Source organism: Notamacropus eugenii, chromosome 3 (genome assembly GCF_028372415.1).
Source record: "Notamacropus eugenii isolate mMacEug1 chromosome 3, mMacEug1.pri_v2, whole genome shotgun sequence".
NCBI classification, from domain to species: Eukaryota; Metazoa; Chordata; class Mammalia; order Diprotodontia; family Macropodidae; genus Notamacropus; species Notamacropus eugenii.
Window position 1 is genome coordinate 479,834,419 of NC_092874.1, and position 20,637 is coordinate 479,855,055.

Sequence of the window (20,637 nt, forward strand, 5' to 3'; positions counted from 1 at the left end):
CGATATGCCTATGGAGCTATGAGAAGTGCTTTCATTCCATGTGCCTTCACAGCAGTCAGTCTTCAGAGTTTTATAGACCCCAGGTCCAGGAGGGGCTCAGAGCTCATTATAAGAGGCACATCTTTCTCATGAAAATCCAGATATCCTTACTCAGCCAGGTTTAACATTATAGCATCCATAGAGACAAGTACTTGCTTCCATTTTTTCTTTAAAAAGAGCAAATGCCGTTCTCGTTAACGATGTCTTGCCTTTATCTCGGCTGCACCAGCGGTTCCTAAACCACCCACAGCAGCCAGGGAGCTCAGGCAGGAATGAAAGGTATTTAACAACTGAATTTGCAAATGGTGTGTGTCTGGAGGTGAGCTTCTGCCAAATTTATGCCCTGGAATTTTCCACAAACCAGAATGGAGCCCAAAAGCTCTTACCACAATCATGAGTTTCTTGTTTCATTGCCTCTGTCACCCTTTCCTGAGGATCAATGTCATTGGGATGGCAGGATTTCAGAGGAAGACAGACTGTCAAGGCAAGACTTTCAACTCTGTCCCTCACAGTGCCTCTGTAGCTCTGGCTGCCGTTAGGAAATGCTCCAGGGTGCGCGTTTCACATGGCACTCCACTTAAGGCAAAGAAGATGACAGTTGTCAGAGGCATTCCTTGATGTTATTAGAACCCCAAATTTGAGGCAACCTTTTCACTTCCCTTTGACAAATGCTTTCTTGATGCCTGGCAGGTGCATGATACTGGGAGAATACCTTGGTGTAGGTGGTGCAAAGAGAAAGGAGAGTTGATTAAGCCTTCCCTTACAATTTAGAAAAAAAGGAAGGTAAGACATGAAGACATATGCCTGATCGAAGGAACTTGGAAGGTACAAAGAAAGAGCAGAGGAGAGAACATTTCCACCAGGAAGGAGTCAGGGATTCAGCAAAGGCTTTGTGGACAAAGGAACACTTGAACTAACTTTTGAGGGATCATAGATCCCAAATCTGAAATGGACCTTGGAGGCCATGTGTATCAAGGTTAAGTGACTTGTCCAAAATCGCACAGGTAGTAAGTATCGAAGGTGAGATTTGAAACCAGTTCCTCCAACTCTGAAACGAGAGCTTTTTTCCCATTGTAGAGTGCTGTCTCCCTTATCCAGGAGATGATAAAGGTCTGAAAGCAGTGGGACATAAGGAGTAACTGCGGAGTATCTCAGAGGCAGAACAAACAGAATGTGGTGACTATGGATATGCAAACTTTTAAAGAAGAAACAGAAGATGCCTTGATATATCAAGGCTGAGTGACTGGGAAGATGATGCCATCTTTACCTGAAAAGGAAGAGGCTGGGCTTCGTGGAAGATGGTGAGAATTCCTTCTTAAATATGTTGAGTTGGAGATGCCAGGGGTTCATCAAGGTAGAGATGCTCAGCAGGTGCTTGGGAAGGTGGGTCTGGAGCTTGGGGTGGATGTCAAGTTTGGAAATACAACATTGTGAGTCATCCACACCCAAGTTGGAACTAAATCCATGGAAGTGACTGAGAGCACCATGGAGGAGATAGAGAGACATACTAAATGACCAAGATAGAGTATGGGGGAATGCTTGCATTTAGTGGGGAGGTGGAGAAAAGATATGCTAGGACAAAGAGGGCAGCGGGAAATGTTTAATAAAAGAGACAGGGAGTCAGGAGGATGTGAGTTTAAACCCTTCCTTTTTCACCCACTAGCCATGTGCTATCTAAGCCTCAGACTTAGCTGACTAGCACTGATTATGCACCTGCTATGTGCAAGGCACTGGGGCTACAAAGACAGTCCCTGTTCTTAAGGAACTCACAGTCTAATGGGAGACAACCTGAAAGCAGCTAGAAACAAAACTTATCTCAGGGTAAACTGCAGATGATCTCAGAGAGAAGGGGCCAATATTAAGGGGGATTGGGACAAACAAAACAGACCCTGCCCTAAAGAAACGCATGTTTTACAAGGGGGTAGTGTGGAGGGCAGGGAATGGAACACAAACTGGTAATTAAAAAGTTCAGACAGAGAATACAAAGTCATTTTAAGGAGAGAGACTGAAGGACTGGGAGAAATCCATCAAAGCCCTAGGTGACGACAGACATCTGAGCTGTGCTCTGAAGGGAGAAGATGATCGTATACAGGAGGCAAAGAGGGATTGAGGGGGCCACCAAGGCAAAAGCACAGGGTGGGAGGGAAATACAGTGTTGTGCACAAGGAACAGCTAGTAGCTCATGACCAGAACAGAGAATGTACAGAAGGAAGTAACATGAACCAAGGCCAGAAAGGTGGACGAGAGACAGACAGGGGAAGGCTTTCACCACCAGGCTGAGGATCTTGTATTTCAGGCTGAAGCCAATGGGAACCAGTGCCAGTGCCAGTTTTTTAGTGGGGGAGTGTATGATCATCTTCTCCCTTCAGAGCCCAGACAGAGAATACAAAGTTATGCCTTCCCCTGTTCCTTGCGCACATGCATTTCTTTAGGGCAGGGTCTGTTTTGTTTGTCCCAATCCCCCTTAATACTGTATTTTAAGAATATACATTTAGTGGCTACATTTGGTAGAGAGGAGAGATTGGGAGAAGAGAGAACAATTAAGAAGCTATTGCAATATTCCAAGCAAGAGGGGATGGGGTGGGGGTGGGTGGAGGAAGGGATTAAACATTTATATGACACCTACTATGTTCTAGGCACTCACTGTGCTAACAATTTGACAAATATTATCTCATTTGGACTTCACAACAACCCTTTGAGGTTGGTAGTATTATAATCTCTATTTTATAGATGAGGAAATGAAGGCAGATAGAGGTTAAGTGCCCAGGCTCACATAGCTAGTGTCTGAGGTGGATTTGAACTCAGGTCAGGCCCAGCACTCAATAGAGTGCACCACCTAATTACCTGCTAATTCAGGCTTGAACCAGGACGATGGCTGTTTGAGTGGAAGGAATGGGATTGATACAGGAGATATTGTGGAGGGACAATTGACTTCACTTAGAATTGATTGGATACAGAGACTGGAGATGGGGCAGAACCAAAGATGGCTCTGAAGATGAAAACTTGGAAGGATGGTCATGAGGATGGGTGAGCTTTGTTGGGGGAGAATTAACAAGCTGTCTTTGGAACGTGTTGAGTTTGAGATGCCTACATCTAAGGAGAGATGTACCAAAACCTCAGAGAATAACATAATACAGAGAAAGGAATGTGTTTTATTCTGAAGATGAAAAATGACACTGAAGCTCCAGTTTCCCTCCAAAGCCATTTAAGAATCATCTTCAAGTGTCCCAGAAAGTTGAAAATGGTTCAAATGGACTTCCCCTGCACTACGTTCTAAGTAGATTGTTTTGTGTCATCATTGAAGGACCAGGATGGTCATAGTAGGCTAGAGGACCTCCTCCTGCATTCATAGCTGGTGAGGTGTGTATGGGGTGCTTCCCGAGGCTCCCCTCTGGAGACTTCTCTGCCCCTCTCACAGTTCTCACCTCGCCCACCATCTTCACGTCCTCACGTCCATACCAGTCTGGCTCATAGACTTCGTGGAGGGACTCTGTCAGTTTCATCGAGGCCTCCTGCATACCTATTGGGTGAAAAAGAAAGACAAATGTTTTCAAGGAAAGTCAGGATTGATTTTTTTCTCAGCATGTCTGCCCACCCCGAGTTTTTGGAAACCAGATAAAAATCCTGAAGAGTTGCTGACCCCTTAAACAGGCATCATTCTGAAAGAATCCTGATAATATTCCAAGGGGATGGGAGTGAGGTGGCATAAAGGTTAGGGTACCTGAAGTCAGAAAGACCTGGGTTCAAAACCTCTTTCAGATGCCTCTCACTTGTGAGATATTGGGCACATCACTTAACATCTCTGAGATGCATTTTCCTTCTCTGTAAAATGAGGCCAACGATAACAGGGCCAACTTCTCATAGTTGTTGTGAGGATTAAATGATGTTACTCATGTAAAGTGATCTGCCAGCTTCAGAGATCTCTACATTTTTCAGCTTCTTCTTTGGCATCTTGGACAGGCTGTAAATGTTCATTTCTGTTCCTTAATGTTATTCTGAGTTAAGACCTCTTTTGGAAACCAAGATAACTAACTTGTGCTTGATTTTCTATTCATCAAGTTCAGAGAATTTAGAGCTGGGAAGGACCTTAGGGATCATCTGGCTCAGGCCCCTTATTTTACAGAAGGTCTACTGAGGCTAGGAGAGGTCATGTTTGAACCCAGGTTCTTAAAGTCTACTATGCGACATTGCCTCAAGCCATTATTGGGTGCAAAGCTGGGACCAATGATTCACTCCTACTCATTATCTTCATCTATCTCAAAGGGTGCACTGATGTCAAAAAAATATCAAAACAAAATTAATTATGATTTGCTTTAATTATAACAATAAACCATGTATCAGTTTTAAGAAGTTGGGGAGTCAGTGGTGACAAAATCAACCCCCCGCAACGATTCTGCAGAGCTGGGATGCTTTGTTCTAAAATAAATTAAGCAAAAAGAAAAGAGCGGAGGGTCATCGTTTCAGACAGAGGGAGGTTAGAGGCTGCCTACCCCATATCCTCTTTCCAGGTATGAGGAAATTGAGTCCCAGAGACCTTGAATGACTTGCCCAAAGTCACACAGGCAGTGATGGCAAAACCCAAATTTGAACCCAAAACATAGGATCATAGATTGAAAGTTGGAGGAGACTTTTAGAGTTCATCTTGTCCATCTCCTTTCCTTTACAGGAGAGAAACTGAAAACCAGTCAAGGTGACTTTTGCAAGGTCACACAGAAAGTGGAAATGTCAGAATTGGAACCCAGGTTCTCTGTCTCTAAGTTCAGCCCCTTTTCTAATTCACATTGATGCTCCAAAGTACCATTTTATTTTATTTCAACAGAAACCATAAGAATCACTTATTGATGTTCAGAGAGCTGAAGTTCTCCAATTCCTTTCGAAGCGTTGGGAGCTTTTGCCGATTTCACTTCAAGTAGGGGCTAGATGCCCACTTGCTGGTGGATTGTAGTGGGGACTTGTTAGCCTCTTACCTCCTTTGAAATTCTGTGGTTCTGTGAGTCAGCAAGCCTCCAAATTGGAACTTACATTGGAAAATGACTCTTCACATCCTCAACTGACCATTAATTAGAGAAATAAGTGGTGGTCCTGGCCCCAAACCCAGACCTCAGAGCAGCCATCAGAAAGCACTGCCAGGACCAGCATCCCACATCCCAAGTTCCCTGTCTCCTGTAGCTCTCTAAAATCCCCAAGATGAACAATAAACTTAGAGATGTCATATATCTTGTCAAAAGTCACAGAGACAACAAGTGACAAAACCAGAATTTGAACCCAAATTTTCTAAACTAAATAGTCACAGCTCTTTCTACTGCACTACTCCAGAAGGAGGCTAGGCAGGTGGTGCCATAGGGCACAGACCATAGGACTTGGAGTACAAATCTGGCCTCCGACACTTACTAGTTGTGTGACCTTCGTCAAATCACTTAACCTTGCTTGCCTTAGTTTCTTTTTTTCAATTTTAATTGGTAAATTTATTATTGAACTTAAATATAAAATAAGAAAAGAAAAATGAAACAAATTTAAATAGTAAAACTAAAATAATACAAAATAAGAAAAAAATATTGCCATGTGCACAGGAGAATGTGAGAGGGGAGTCACCATATATAGCGATAAATTTCCAAATATGTATGTGTGTGTTTGTGCACACGTTTGCATGTGTGTGCATGTATGTGTGTGACTAACTATAAGAACCATGAAACAGGAATTGTAGACCAGATTACCCTTCTGTGATTTTGATGGCTATATGTCTTACCTTTTCCCAAAGTAGTCTTACAAATGCTATAAAGACTTGAAAGCAGAAGTATATGATGTACTATCCTTTATCTAGAAGATAGTTGAAGTCAGAAGTCTTTACCATAACAGGTAAAACAGTAAAATGCAAATCTAAGATTAATCCATAGAAGGATACCGTCTTATTAAATGGTTGCACTGTTATGTCAGTACAATGTTGACATTTCAAAGAAATAGGTGCTGAGTGATGATATCACAAGGATCAATGGTCAGGAAAGATGCAGCGATTTCAACTCAATTCAATTCAACTTATTCAGTACAACAAATATTTATTAATTGCCTAGTATGAGATAAAGAACTGAGTAAAACACTAAGGATCTGGATCCAAATTACACTTGACTGTTACAAGTGTGGACATGAACGCATCACTGCATCTCTCTTCCATCCAAGGTTTCTTCATCTGAAAAATGAGGAATGAGTAGAATATGTCTGAAACTCCTTCTAGCTTCAAGTTCTATATTTAAGTATCTATCCAGAAAGTAACCTACAATCAAGTTAGGGGAAATAAGATAAATGCGCAAATGGCTGTAACACATTAATATAACATGAGCCAAAGAGAGTAAAAACGAAGTATCATAGCTGGTAAGAGAAGATAGGGATGAAGTCTTCACAGAGGAAGTGGAGCTTGAATTTTGAAAGATGAGAAGAATATTGGTCAGATTTAGTGGCTTTTCATGCAGTCAAATTAAAACTCTAACTAGTTTCAAGAAATTATTTCTCAAAAAAAAGCACCTAACTGACCTATTAAAATTCAAAACAAAAGAAAAGGTGAAAGTTGCGTTTTGGATCATTCCGCCTTTTAAAAAATTACTTTGTCTTTAGAAAAAATAACTAAAATAAACAACAAAATCCTAAGCCCTCAATGTGATGACATATTAATGGTTATACATGCATACTCATACTTCCATTATTTACCAAGTGACAAAATAAATGAAGAAAGCACAAGTTAACAAGGAAGCCCCAACATTGCCCGTTGTATTTAAGAGTTCTGAAGCTGTTTCATATTATCTTCATTTATTTAGTAGACATTAGTTTGGAATTGCTCTTTTGGTCCTGTTTTTGAGAGGTCTGAGCCCAAGAGAGATAAGCAGGTTTTTCTTCCTTCTCTGTGGCTCATTATGCCCTAAAGCTGGAAACTCTCTTGAATCTTAGATATGGCTCATGTCTTGGGTTTCCCCAAGGGGAGGGTTCCACCTTAGCAGTATACTTTCCAGGAATGTACACATTGACGATGAAGCTGATGCACATATTGACAGAGCTAGCTCAGTGTTTGTGAGACTCTGGTGGTCAGAAGAAGTGATACAAGGACACTCTCAAGGTATCTCTGAAGAACTTTGGAGCTGATTGTGTGACATGGGAGACATGCGCTGGGGTGACATTAGAGACATTGGCAAAGGACCACACAGTGCCACCATCCAGCATCGTACTCATCAAAGAAGGTGCTATGCTAAACAGGGGCAATCTTCAGTCTGGAGAAACAATCAGACAGTTTGATGGACCCCAGTGAAGAATCACTGGTGCCAGAAATCCTTTTCTTTCCGCCTCCCACTATAGAAGCATTCCCTTGTCTCAGTCTCTTCAATAAACTAGAGAAGGAAATATCAAACCAGTATCTTTGCCCAAAATTTGAGAACACCAAATGGGATCAAAGAGTCAGACGCAATTGAAATGAATGAACAACAACAACTTCAGAAGCAGATAACAGGATGATAAGCGTACTTCAAGCCATGTAATATCAGTTTGTTAACAAGCATTTATTAAGCTCCTACTAAGGACCAGACACTCTGTTACTACTGGGAACACAAAGAAAGGTAAAATCCAGTGCCTACCCTCAAGGAGTTCCCAATCTAATGGAGCAGACCACATGCCAACAACTCTGTACAAACAAGCTACAGACAGGAGAAATTGGGAAGATACTAGAAGTAAGAGGCATAGGGAAAGGTTTCCTGACAGAGAGGGAAAATAGAAGAAGCAGTCAAAAAGGGTCCTATTTCAGCGAGGACGCACAGTAGCTCTGGAGGCTGAACATGACAACAGCTTGATGGTGGGCTGCAAATCTCAGCAGCTAACGAAACAATGTGAGAAAATCTTGGAAAACTGTCATCTGTCTTTGAGCTGAGTAAACACGAGTGCAATATAGGTTTGAAACCAGGAAAAAAACACCCATTAAATGATCGATCTCTCCATCTTTCTCTTTCTTCCTTTCTTTCTCTTTCTTTACATAGGTGTTATTTCGTCATTTTCAGTTGAGTCTGAGTCCTTATGACCTTATTTACAGTTTTCTTGGCAAAGATACTAGAATTGTTTGTCATGTCCTTCTCCAGCTCATTTGACAGATGAAGACACTGAGGCAAACAGGATTAAGTGACTTGCCTCGGGTCACAAGCTAGTATCTGAGGCTAGATTTGAATGCTGGTCTTCCTGACTCCAGGTTCAATTCTTTAACCACTGTGTCACCTCTCTGCCACTCTCTGGGTATATCAGGGTTAATTTTATTTAAGGAAAGTAATATGTCTTTCAAGGTGCAGAGATAATGGGGGGGGGGGGAAGCATGACTATACACATGAATTGGGAATTTATTTCTCCTCTGAGTTTGTTACTTTGGTAATTGGTTTGAGAAGGATAAAGTTTCCACTGACTTTCCTTCTTATGCCTGGCCAAGGTGGGATGATCAGTTTTCACCCGACATTAACTGTGGTCAAGGGCTCGGTTTGGGCAGAAGGTACCAGTTTATTCATGTGAAAATAATCTCTCTTTGTGGGGAACTAAGGGATTTCAGAACCAGAGGCTCAGATGGAAAGATGGCGCCCAAGAACTCTTCAACTCCCTAATCTTGGGTTTGTGTTTGGTTCTATCAGTTACCATTCTTTGTAGGCACAATTATTCAGTTTGGGTTTAGTGAATGCATCACAAATTATATTGGGATGGAAACTGAGATTTTATATGATCCTAATTAGATCTATTTTATCATATGAAGACTTAATGATTATTGAGAGACTATTAGATGGACCATCACTGACATGGAGAAGGAATTCTACCTAGGTAGAGTCAGTACAAATTGAATTTAAGGTCCCCAGGTAGTGCAGCAGACAGAGCATAAGGCTTGGAGTCAGGAAGATCTGAGTTCAAAATGACACCAGACACCATTAGTTGTGAGACCCTGGGCAAGTCACTTAACCTCTTGGTCTCAATTTCAACATTGTAAAATGAGAATAATGACAATACCTACTGCACAAAGTTGTTACGAGAATCAACAAACTGCTAGCTAGTATCACCACTCCAGTTAGATGGCACAGAGAGAGGGACCTGGAGTCAGGAAGATGAGTTCAAATCTGGCCTCCAACACTCATTAGCTGTGTGACCTTGGGCAAATCACTGAAACTCTCTTTTTCTTGATCCACTGGAGATGGCAAACCACCCCAGGGTCTGCCAAGAAAACCTCATGGACAGTGGCATGCTGTGGTCCATGGGGTCATGAAGTTGGACATGACTGAACAGCACCGATACATGCATATGTGAACCTATTAACTTTACATGTGTGTCATACCTATTAACCTTACATGTGTGTCATACCTATAACTTTACACATGTGTCATACCTATTAACTTTGCATGTGTGTCACACCTATTAACCTGACACGTGTGTCATACACATTTTGAAGGGGAGGACATAAGTATTTACTACGTGCCCAGCACTGTGCTAAGCCTTGCATAGATCTTATTTCATTTGTTGCTTAAAACAACCTTGTGAGGGAGGTGCTGTTATGAACTCCACGTTATAGTTCAGGAAACTAAGGCAGACGGTGGTTAAATGACTTGTCCAGGGTCACCCAGCTAGTAAGTGTCAGAGGTTGGAAGGAGACTTAGTGGCCAACTAGGCTACCCCCTCACTTTACAGATGAGGAAACTAAGGCAGACAGAAATTAGATTATTTGTCCAGGGTCATGTAGCTAATAAATGTCTGAGGCTGGATTTGGACTCGGGTCTTCCTGACTCCAGGCCCAGCATTATAGCTGCCTCTGTAAGTATGTCCATAAAGTGATTAAATACAAGGTAGTTTGGGAGGAGGCACTAACCTTTGGGGGGATCCAGAGAGAGCTGATGAAGAAGATGCTGCTTAGCAGCATCTTAGAGGAAGAGATAGACTTTATGAGAATCTATATTTCAACGTGAGGGGTATGGTCATGAAGTAACTCTTCTAGACAAGGGCAGGAATGGATAACACCAGGATTACAGAAGAGTCGGGAGGAGCTCCAGAGTTCACTTGCTCCAACCTGTACCTGAACAAGAATCTTCTATATAGCCAAATCAGATGGGCATCTCCCTTTGTTTGGGGACATCCAGTGAGGGTTGGAAACTCATAAATTGCTTCCCTTCTCAAAAGACAGACCCCTTGTCTGGTCTTTGTCATGGGTGGAGGGCCAATGATGACATCCTCCTGTCCTTTGGATTACTATGGTTTTCTTGGGAATGTCTGCTTTCCTGTATACTTCAGCAGTAAGTTAATCAATATTTAATACTTCCAGAGAGTTGTGATTTCAGTTAACATCAGGAGGGATCACAACCTTTATGAGCCTTCAGGTAATGGCTCTTTGTGAGCTGCTGCAGCCCAAACATCTCTCACCTGGAGACTGCCTTTCTGAGACTGAGCATGTCCACATGTCAAGGGGCTGGCTGGCAGACAGGGCATTCCTGAGTTCCTATTCAAAGCCTTCCTAGCCTGGTGGGACTTGGTAGGGTAGCTTCCTAAGGTCTCTTCCATGTCACAATGACTGGACCATATACTCAGTTCAGATGAAAGAGCAGCCTGGACATTGGGTGGGAGGATCCACATTCAAACCTTAGTTCAGACACCTGGATGGCCTCAGGGAGTTGCTTCACTTCTTCTGTCTTGTTGCCTCCTCTAAAGGAAGACATGGGACTAGATAGTGTGGAAGGTCCTTGCAGCCCTAAATTTGTGATTCTAATATTTCTGTAACTTCTCTGGGTTTCAGTTTCTTCATCTGTTAAATGAGAGGGTTACAAAGGTCTAAGGTCCCTGCCAGCTCTTAATTTAGGGGCCTCTGAAGACAGTGGAAACAACAAAGATAAAGCCCATTTTTGAAGATTGGGGTGAACGTGGATACCATGTAAGGCATTCGGATTTCTATGGTGATTGCTACCTCTACCCTCAACCCCAATCACACCTTCCAGCCTACCAAGTCTCTGAAGTTACAGATTTCATTTTCTCCCTCATTCTCCTGTACTCATGGACTTCAGAGAAAAAAAATCAGATTGTATGTGTATAGGTTGGGGGTTGGTAAATAAAAGGAGCTGGGATGAAGTAGTACAGGGGGAACTGGCTAGCCTAAAGGTCCTACAAAGAGATCACCTACCACCCCAGCAGCATGAGGCATCTGACCTGGGGCTGATGGTGGGGCCTATGACCCCACTGTCTTTTCCCAGACACCCAAGATGCTGCCATGGCAAGTTGAGAGGGACTATCACACTCTCCATTCTCACAGCTTAGAAAATGCTGCAAGATAGGGAAACTAAGAGCCTTGGGACTAAATCTTCTCTTACAAACCAAGGGACACCAGCCAAGGGAAGGAAGGCATTCAGGGATGTGTCCTGTCCTGCCCTAGAAGTGATCAGACCTTCTGGATAGACAGTCATTTAGATCAGTTTTGTACAGTCATGGAAAGTCAAAACAAGAAGCTATCTTGGAGACAATCCAGTCCAACGTATTCACTTTATATGTGAGAAAATGGAGGCTAAAATAGAAACATATTTAGAGGGTATGTTGAGTGTGCCAATACAAGGGCACTGACTGATGCCACAGAGACAGCGTCTTCTATCCAGTTGAATGGCTACTGAAGGAGAGAATGAGGCAAAAGCACAGCTTTAGGATTCACAGTGTCGTAGATCAGAGTCAGACTGGTACCTGGAGGCCATCACTTCCAACTCCCTCCCATTTTACATATGAGGAAACTGAGGCTGGGAGAAATTAAATGATTGGACCAGATCACATACCTAGTGTAGACAGAATTTGAACTCATGCTCCCTTACTCCAAATCTAACATTGTATCCACGACCCCAAGTCCTGTCCAACTGTCTGCCAACAACAATCAATTAATATACAATCATTAATGGTAGCAATTACTATGGGCCAGGCACCATGTTAAAACAATATCCCCAAAACCAAATAAGTAAATTAAAAAAAATGAATCCCTGTACCTGACTATTTCCAGTGTACTGAGAGTCAGTAATAAAATTGTTCCCATTTACTGAGGGCTCGAGAGCTCTCCTCGTTACAACCCTGTAGCTTGGACATTAACGATATTATGATCCTTATTTTGTATATGAGGAAATTGAGGCTGGGGGAGGGGAGGGGAGGGAGGAGCTCATGCCACACAGCTCATAAGTAGGATTTGAACTCAAGTCTCCTGACTCCAGGTCACTTCCAACTAGGCCATAGAAGTATCCCTTTTTTCTTGATCAAATTAATAATTAGTATATTGAAAAGAAAATTAGATTACCAGATCTTTTCTTAATGAATGAACACCATGGTTCATACTTATCCAAGCATATCGTATGCCATATCATATCATCATATCACATCATAATTTTGTTTTGAAAAAAGAATCCAGAGAGGAGCCTGGCTCAAAGGTAGTCTCTATCCCCACTTTTTTTCTTTCTGGTTTGGTATCTTTACAATGTTTGAACAATTAGAGTTATCCAAAATTGGATGGCAGATCCTCAAGTAAAAGCTGTCTGACCCTTTACAGGGGAGCCTAGGGGCCCCTCCTGCTGGAACATTCCAGATTCTGGGAGGATAAACTTGCACTAGGAGAATGACCACACAGTTGAAATTGGTTACTTCTAAATGAGATTAGGGCTTGTATGTGAGCCTACTATGAGATAATAGAGAGGAAAACCTTGAAAATTTCAGTTTGCTACATCAGCAAGGTGTTATTACTACCAATAGAGAGAGGGAAGGAGGGGGAAGGAAGGAAGGAAGGAAGGAAGGAAGGAAGGAAGGAAGGAAGGAAGGAAGGAAGGAAGGAAGGAAGGAAGGAAGGAAGTGAGATGAGATTGTGAAGACTTATCATAATAAAATATGGGGAATATTGGATTCTCTAAATAAAATTTTTCTTCCATAAGGCCTCTCTGCTTGCATACCTGAGTTTCAGGTACCCAGGGCCTGTAGATGGTCAGTTGGCCCCCCACTCCCCCACCAGCTGCCAGCTTTCTTTGTGAAAGTGCTGTGGACTGTAGCCGAAACTTGGAAGTTACTCAGATCTCTCCTTGGTTTGTTGTACTGTTGCCACATTAACAGTATCAGCTCCCACTTCTCCCCCTCCCCTCTTTTCTTTAGCCACATCAGCAGTCAAGTTAGGTATTAGATGAGGTAATTGTTTTGGGATAGGTGAAGATTTCGCAGGGTTTGTCTAGCTTTTCATGCTTACATTGCGAGCCCGTCTCCCAGCCAATGGAGAGGTGGGACAGTGGGATAGTGGGGAGGTGGGATTCTCTGCGTTAGAGTATAAAAATTGTGCTTCAGTTTCTGTAAGTGGCCTCCCTCCACCAGATTCCCCGACCTGGTGGAGGGTTGTCTCTTTCTCTAGAATTGTAATAAATCCTTTTCTTTCTGTTCTTATTGAGAAGCCTCTTCATTTGTTTAAAATTTTGAGTAAGGGTCTGTTTATCCCATAGAGAAGGAAGGAAGGAAGGAAGGAAGGAAGGAAGGAAGGAAGGAAGGAAGGAAGGAAGGAAGGAAGGAAGGAAGGAAGGAAGGAAGGAAGGAAGGAAGAAAAAAAGAATCTGAGCATTTGAAGTTGGTTTCTAAACTGGCCACAGTCATCATTTTCTGAGTCTCAGTTTCCTAATCTGCACAATGAGGGAAACAATACAGGATCACCTTCGCCTCAGGGTTTTTGTGAAGCACAAGTGAGATTATTCAGGTAAAGATTTCAACCTGTCCTTATCATCAGCGTGGCCAGGTGTGGCTGTGATCTGGGACACTGGAGGCCCTCGAACCCTACCAAAGCCTGGAATTAAAAGGGAGTCTGTGAGTGAGACTCCTGAGAAGGGGGTGGAGCACAGGGGCTGTGCAGGGAGATCTGCAGGAATGTTTGCTCCCAGACCAAACTGCTCCAGACTGTTTGATTTCTCAGTTGCTCTTTAAAGTGTGTGTGTGCATGTGTGCATGTGTATGTGTGTGTGTGCGTGTATGTGTATGTGTGTGTTGTGTGTATGTGTGTGTATGTGTGTCTGTGTGCATGTGTGCATGTGTGTGTATGTGTGTGTTGTGTGTATGTGTGTGTATGTGTGTGTATATGTGTGTTTCCCCCCACTCCACTACTGACTCTCAGTTGCCATTTCTTATTGCTTCCAGTGTGTCTGAGTCCTGGGAAAACAGTCACCTCAACTGGTTATCACTGTGTCTCGAGCAAGGCTAGCCGGGCCTTGGCTGGGCCTGACAGAATGCCCCCTGAGTAAAACAACCTTCTGGGCTTTCCCAGCTGTATTCTTGGCTGAGTTCTGAGTAGTCCAGGCTTTCCAATAGAATCCTAAGATTCTAGCTTAGAGTGGAAAGGGACCTTACAGGCCATTCGGTTCAACTTCATTTTACAGATCAGGAAACTGAGGCAGAGAGGAATTAAGTGATTTGTCCAAGGTCACACTGGCAGTGAGATAGGTGAGCTGTGGCTCTGGGTCCATGAACTTAAAGTCAGTATAGTAGACTGCTCCACTTACATAAGTGAGCTCCTCTGAGGAGCTGATACCATGCTCCAATATTGCTGCAGCAAGACTGCATCTGCCTGCCCTGTCTGGCTTCCAAAGCCTTGCACCCCTGCCCTCCACTACCATCCTGATTTTCAAAAGCACATTCTTGCTGGCATTCTCGGGGAGCGCCTGACAGCTATGGCAGGAGCCCTGAAGAGGGCACCAGCATTGCTCATCCTAAGGCTGCTTAGAGGCAGCAGAGTAAAGGCTGGGAGAGCCGACCTCAAAGGATCTTTATACTGTAAATGCACCCTTGAGTGTTGGAAGGTGGGAGAGCAAGAGAGTTGGGAAGGTGCCTCTTCAGGGTAAAGGGGAAGCCTGGATGCTTTTCCCTGGGGGTTTATTTCCCTGGTTTTTGCTTCCTAAGTGCTCACTACAGGGTTAGGGTTCATTGTAAGTACTTAAACATTTGTAGAAGATTGGCATCACTTCCTATGCCCTTTCCCGCCACCCTAGACAGGCCAGGGAACCTCACAATCCTTGCAGGGAAAAAATGGAGATCTCAAAATCTTTATGCCAAAGTTGAAAGGATTTTTTAAAAAATGAATGCTTGGGAGTTTAATTTGTGTTCAGTGAAGAGGAACTTGGAGGGCAGATTTCAAGGCCCATTTCTAACAAATTCATAACTTCTAAAAAAAAAACTGAACAAATAAACAAAAAACCAGGGATGCATTTGTTCTGGTGATTCTCTTACCAATACCCTGACCTTCCACATCCTCCCTGACTTTATCTTCATAACTGTCTCCATTAAGCAGGGTGGGGAAATGGATCAACCTACAGCTGGCTTACCATGTTTGAATATAAAGCATGGACGTGAGAGTTGACTGTCAAATATCCCAAAGAGTTAGTAACAGAACCAGCAAAAGCCGCTCACACCAGCATTCCTTCTGAGCTTTCTCCCCTTCCTGCTGGCAGGAATCCTTCAGAAGGACAGAAGCCAACGCCTGTGGGAAGTCCTCAGTGAGTATTCCAATCAGAAGTGGTCTGTCTCATTTCTGGATTATTTTTCTTAGGCACCACATCCATTCTACTTAGCAGATATTATCTCAAAGCTCTCTTTTGTCAGCTGTTATGCATGAGTGGGCACATTACGCAAGAGCTGAAGTCTACTGTTAGCCTTGGCAACGGATTGCCCATATGTTGTTCATGATGTGTTTGGACCTTAATCGAAAAATCAAACGTGACCTGAGGGGGAATGCATGTTTCAGTAAGTTCACATATGGTTTCTCCTTCCTTTGACCTCATTAGAAAAGGTGTCTCTTGTTCTAATTGCCCAGGATTCACCCTGTCTTTCAGCAGTGCCCAAGTCCAGGGTTCAGGCTCATTACATTTGAAGAACGATTGAATCTTGAATCTTAGTACTATGTAATTAACCACAAAATTATTCAGCTTTTTCCCTATCTCATTTGGATATTAACATAAATTTTCATGCAGAAATTTCGAAGTTTCTCAACCTACTTGTTTCCTCACCTTTTTTCCCCATTACTGTGTTGCTAAAGATTTTTAGGGGGGATCCCATACTTTTGCTATGCTTTCTAGCTATTTATCTACGTGTTTTAAATCTCTGAATAAACTGTAAGCTCCTTGAGAGGAGAAATTGCTTCTTCTCTACCTTTTTTCTTTCACATTTCCTGTTCATTTGAAAGAATAAATGAAACATTGAATGAATGAATGTAGCCTGAGGCAAACTCCAACTTGTTCTAAGCCAATAGCAATATCATTGGAATAGACGTGGAACTTTCCAAAAGGAATATTTTGGAACTAAACTATCATTGAGATGGATGTTTGTTTTTTAAAAGCAATCATTGGAAGCACAGTATAAGGGAGAGTGTGCCTGATCCGAGGTCACAGGACTTAGAGCTGAGAAGGACCTTGGAGATCATGTAGTCCAAGCCCCTGATTTTATAAATGAGGAAACGGAGGCAAAGAATCTCAGTTTCAGTTCCTTCTCTGTCATCTGACAAATCACTTATCCTTTCTGAGCCCCATTTTCCTCCTTTGTAAACTTGAGGTAATATTTCTACTACAGTTATCTCACAGGGATGTTGTGAGAAGACTTGATGACTCCCAGTGTGTTGGAAATGGCAGCTGTTATTATCATAATCTCATCCTTCTCATCTTACACTCACTCTGAGTCAACATAGAAATGGTGGCCATGCTCATGGCTTGCCAACTACTGTTCTTTTGGGTTTCATGCTCTGTGGACCTGTGCTTAGGTGGATAAAAGACTGTTTTCTGGAGTTGAAGAAGAATTCTCTGAAGATTCATTACAAGCAACTCCAGAAAATTAGTAGTAGTACTATTAAGATTAGTACTGGGAGGTATAGCAACTATGGTGAGAAGAGACCTGGTCTTAGAATCAGAAGACCAGTTTAAGTCTTTCATTTTTTATTTCCTGCCTGTGTGACCTTGGGTAAAGCCTCAATTCTCTGTCTCTAAGATGGGAATGATAATAACAATGCTTCAGAAATCTTTTATCACCCCAGAAATTTGCTGTTGTTATCATTATTATGTTCTAATCTAGTGTTGTATCATGATGTGGAAACAAGCCTGAGTTCCTAAAGTCTAGATTCATGAAGCACATGTTCTGAAAGGTCCAACAAAGTTGGAAAGACTTCAAGGAGAGGCCTGGCAATGGTGTGTGTGTGCGCGCACTGTGTGTGTATGTGTGTATGTGTGTGTGTGTGTGTGCTGTGTGTGTGTATGATGTCCATCGACAAGCCTAGCTAAGTCCAGAGAGGCTTATCGCCACAAGGTTTTACTCCAGGTAATGAATGTTTTAGCCACAGCAACTTGCAACTGTTTACTAAGTCAGGGAAGGGTCGTGATCTCAGTCAGTGAAAGAAGGGTTCACACTGGTGAATTCACAGATTCATCAAGTATTGATACCTTGCTATCCTATTTGAGGATTCCCCAGGAATGGTGTTTCACTTGATTGACTATAGCCAGTCCAAGTGTATTTAGCCAGCTTTCCCACTCAGCCATTATCGTCTATTTTTTTTTAAGGATTTTTATTTTTTTATTTTTTTAATTAATTAATTTATTAAACTTTCAACATTCATTTGCACAAAATTTTGGGTTCCAAATTTTCTCCCCATTTGTCCCCTCCCCCCACCCCAGAACACCAAGCATTCTAATTGCCCCTATCACCAATCTGCCCTCTCTTCTATTATCCCTCCCTTCCCTTGTCCCCATCTTCTCTTTTGTCCTGTAGGGCCAGGTAACTTTCTATTTCCCAATGCCTGTATTTCTTCTTTCCTAGTTGTATGCAAGAACAATACTCAACAGTTGTTCCTAAAACTTTGAGTTCCAACTTCTCTTCATCCCTCCCTCCCCACCCATTCCCTTTGGAAGGCAAGCAATTCAGTATAGGCTATATCTGTGTAGTTTTGCAAATGACTTCCATAATAGTTGTGTTGTGTAAGACTAACTATATTTCCCTCCATCCTATCCTGCCCCCCATTGCTTCTATTCTCTCTTTGGATCCTGTCCCTCCCCAAGTGTTGACTTCAAGTTGCTCCCTCCTCCCATTGCCCTCCCTTCCATCATCCCCTCCACCCTGCTTAACCCCTTCTCCCCCACTTTCCTGTATTGTAAGATAGGTTTTCATACCAAAATGAGTGTGCATTTTATTCCTTCCTTTAGTCGAATGTGATGAGAGTAAGCTTCATGTTTTTCTCTCACCTCTCTTCTTTTTCCCTCCACTAAAAAGTCTTATGCTTGCCTCTTTTATGAGAGATAATTTGCCCCATTCCATTTCTCCCTTTCTCCTCCCAATATATTTCTCTCTCACCACTTAATTTCATTTTTTTAAAGATATGATCCCATCCTATTCAATTCACTCTGTGCTCTCTGTGTGTGCCTCTGTGTGCATGTGTGTGTGTGTGTGTGTGTGTGTGTGTGTGTAATCCCACCAACTACCCAGATACTGAAAAGTTTCAAGAGTTACAAATATTGTCTTTCCATGTAGGAATGTAAACAGTTCAACTTTAGTAAGTCCCTTATGACTTCTCTTTGCAGTTTACCTTTCCATACTTCTCTTCATTCTTGTGTTTGAAAGTCAAATTTTCTTTTCAGCTCTGGTCTTTTCATCAAGAATGCTTGAAAGTCCTCTATTTCATTGAAAGACCAATTTTTTCCCCTGAAGTATTATACTCAGTTTTGCTGGGTAGGTGATTTTTGGTTTTAGTCCTAGTTCCTTTGACTTCTGGAATATCATATTCCATGCCCTTCGATCCCTTAATGTAGAAGCTTCTAGATCTTGTGTTATCCTGATTGTATTCCCACAATACCTGAATTGTTTCTTTCTAGCTGCTTGCAATATTTTCTCCTTGACCAGGGAACTCTGGAATTTGGCCACAATGTTCCTAGGAGTTTCTCTTTTGGGATCTCTTTCAGGAGGTGATCAGTGGATTCCTTGAATACTTATTTTGCCCTCTGGTTCTAGAATCTCAGGGCAGTTTTCCTTGATAATTTCATGAAAGATTATGTCTAGGCTCTTTTTTTGACCATGGCTTTCAGGTGGTCCCATAATTTTTAAATTTTCTGTCCTGGACCTATTTTCCAGGTCAGTTGTTTTTCCAATGAAATATTTCACATTATTTTCTATTTTTTCATTCTTTTAGTTTTGTTTTGTGATTTCTTGGTTTCTCATAAAGTCATTAGCCTCCATCTGTTCCATTCTAATTTTGAAAGAACTATTTTCTTCAGTGAGCTTTTGCCACTCAGCCATTATCTAAGCTCTGCTCTGGGGTGGGGCCTTTGTTGTAATGTGTTCCCCTCCCCCACCTGCCCACCCCTAGCCCTTTGGAGACCGTTCTACCATCTCTTGCAGGATATTTTATAGCAAATATTTCAGAAATCATTACCTTTGATAGCAGCTAAGTATCCCCGGAGTTCCCTCTGAAGTCTTGTACCCTCTGCCTGAAAAATAACAGAAATAAGATATTGTATACTCATATCTGGAATATAAATACAGCATTTGGAGGAAGCACAAATCAGAATCTGGCATTCCTTTCAAAGACCTCGCTTTTGGATCCAGCAAAGAGATCCCACTCTCTTTGCTCCTCCAGGCAAATCACTAAGACTGTAAGTCATAGAGCAGGTATCCATCAGCATTACTGGAAAGAATTTCCCCACCAGGAGTTCTCTATGCCAAATGGGCACACTAAGTCCAGGCATGCTGGGGTTGACTTCCTCAGGCTTGAAGAGGCATAAGATTCAGCCTAAAATTAATTAAGCAAAAGAAGGTGAAGGGTGATCAAAAAAGTGACCTATAGCAGAGTAAGTTCTTATTTTCTCCAAATAAAATAGAAGCTCAGGAGGGACTGTTTACTTTTTCTATACCTGGAGTCAAGTGCAGGACCTGGTACATAGTAGGAATCTGATTAATGCTAGCTGAACTGGATTGAGGTCAGTGTGTGCACATCCACATTATGGAAGAACACACACATGCATAACACTCACTTATGCCCTTCTTCAAGGTCCTACTGTTTGTAAAATCAGGGCAGCTTCAATGTGAAAATGATTTCTATAAGACGCATGTCTACAGCTCCATGCATGCTGCAGCCAGCAGGATAAAGATCCATCTTTACACAGTTTACCAGTCACCAGTTCTTGCTGATTTACCCACTCAGCATCTTTTGAGTTCAGCACTCTTCTGTCTAATCATACGGCCTCGACCCCAGCTCAGGCTCCAGGCACCTCTAACTTGGACCACCATAATGGCCTCCTGATTGGTCCTTCTGGCTCTTGGCTCTTCAGTCCATCCTCCACACTAGCTGCTAAAAAAATCTTGGCTGAGGCAGCAAGGTGGCACAGTCCTAAGACACAGCCTTAGACTTGGAGTTAGGATGACCTGAGTTCAAATAATTTCTCAGACATTTATTAGCTGTGTGACCCTAGGCAAGTCATTTAACCTCTGTTTGCCTCAGTTTCCTTATTGAACTAGGTCCCTGCCAAGTCCACACATATGATCTATGATTCTAACACTAAACTGCTCCAAAATCTTCAGATTTTGCTGTTCCTTCTCGAATCCCCTCCTAGT

General features: G+C 42.4%; 1 protein-coding gene across 3 annotated transcripts in view; it reads right to left on the reverse strand.

Moving 5' to 3' along the window:
* AMPH (amphiphysin) overlaps positions 1-20,637 on the reverse strand; it is a 184,280-nt gene that overhangs the window by 72,680 nt on the left and 90,963 nt on the right. For 2 of the 3 annotated variants that reach the window (XM_072599090.1, XM_072599089.1), the window contains exons 3-4: positions 19,460-19,514; positions 3,465-3,559 (exon numbers count right to left, since the gene is read on the reverse strand). In XM_072599090.1, coding sequence (XP_072455191.1) covers positions 3,465-3,559; positions 19,460-19,514 — 150 coding nt within the window. Of the gene's footprint in view, positions 1-425; positions 582-3,464; positions 3,560-19,459; positions 19,515-20,637 lie in introns of those variants that run through there. The other variant, XM_072599091.1, reaches the window with a different exon arrangement.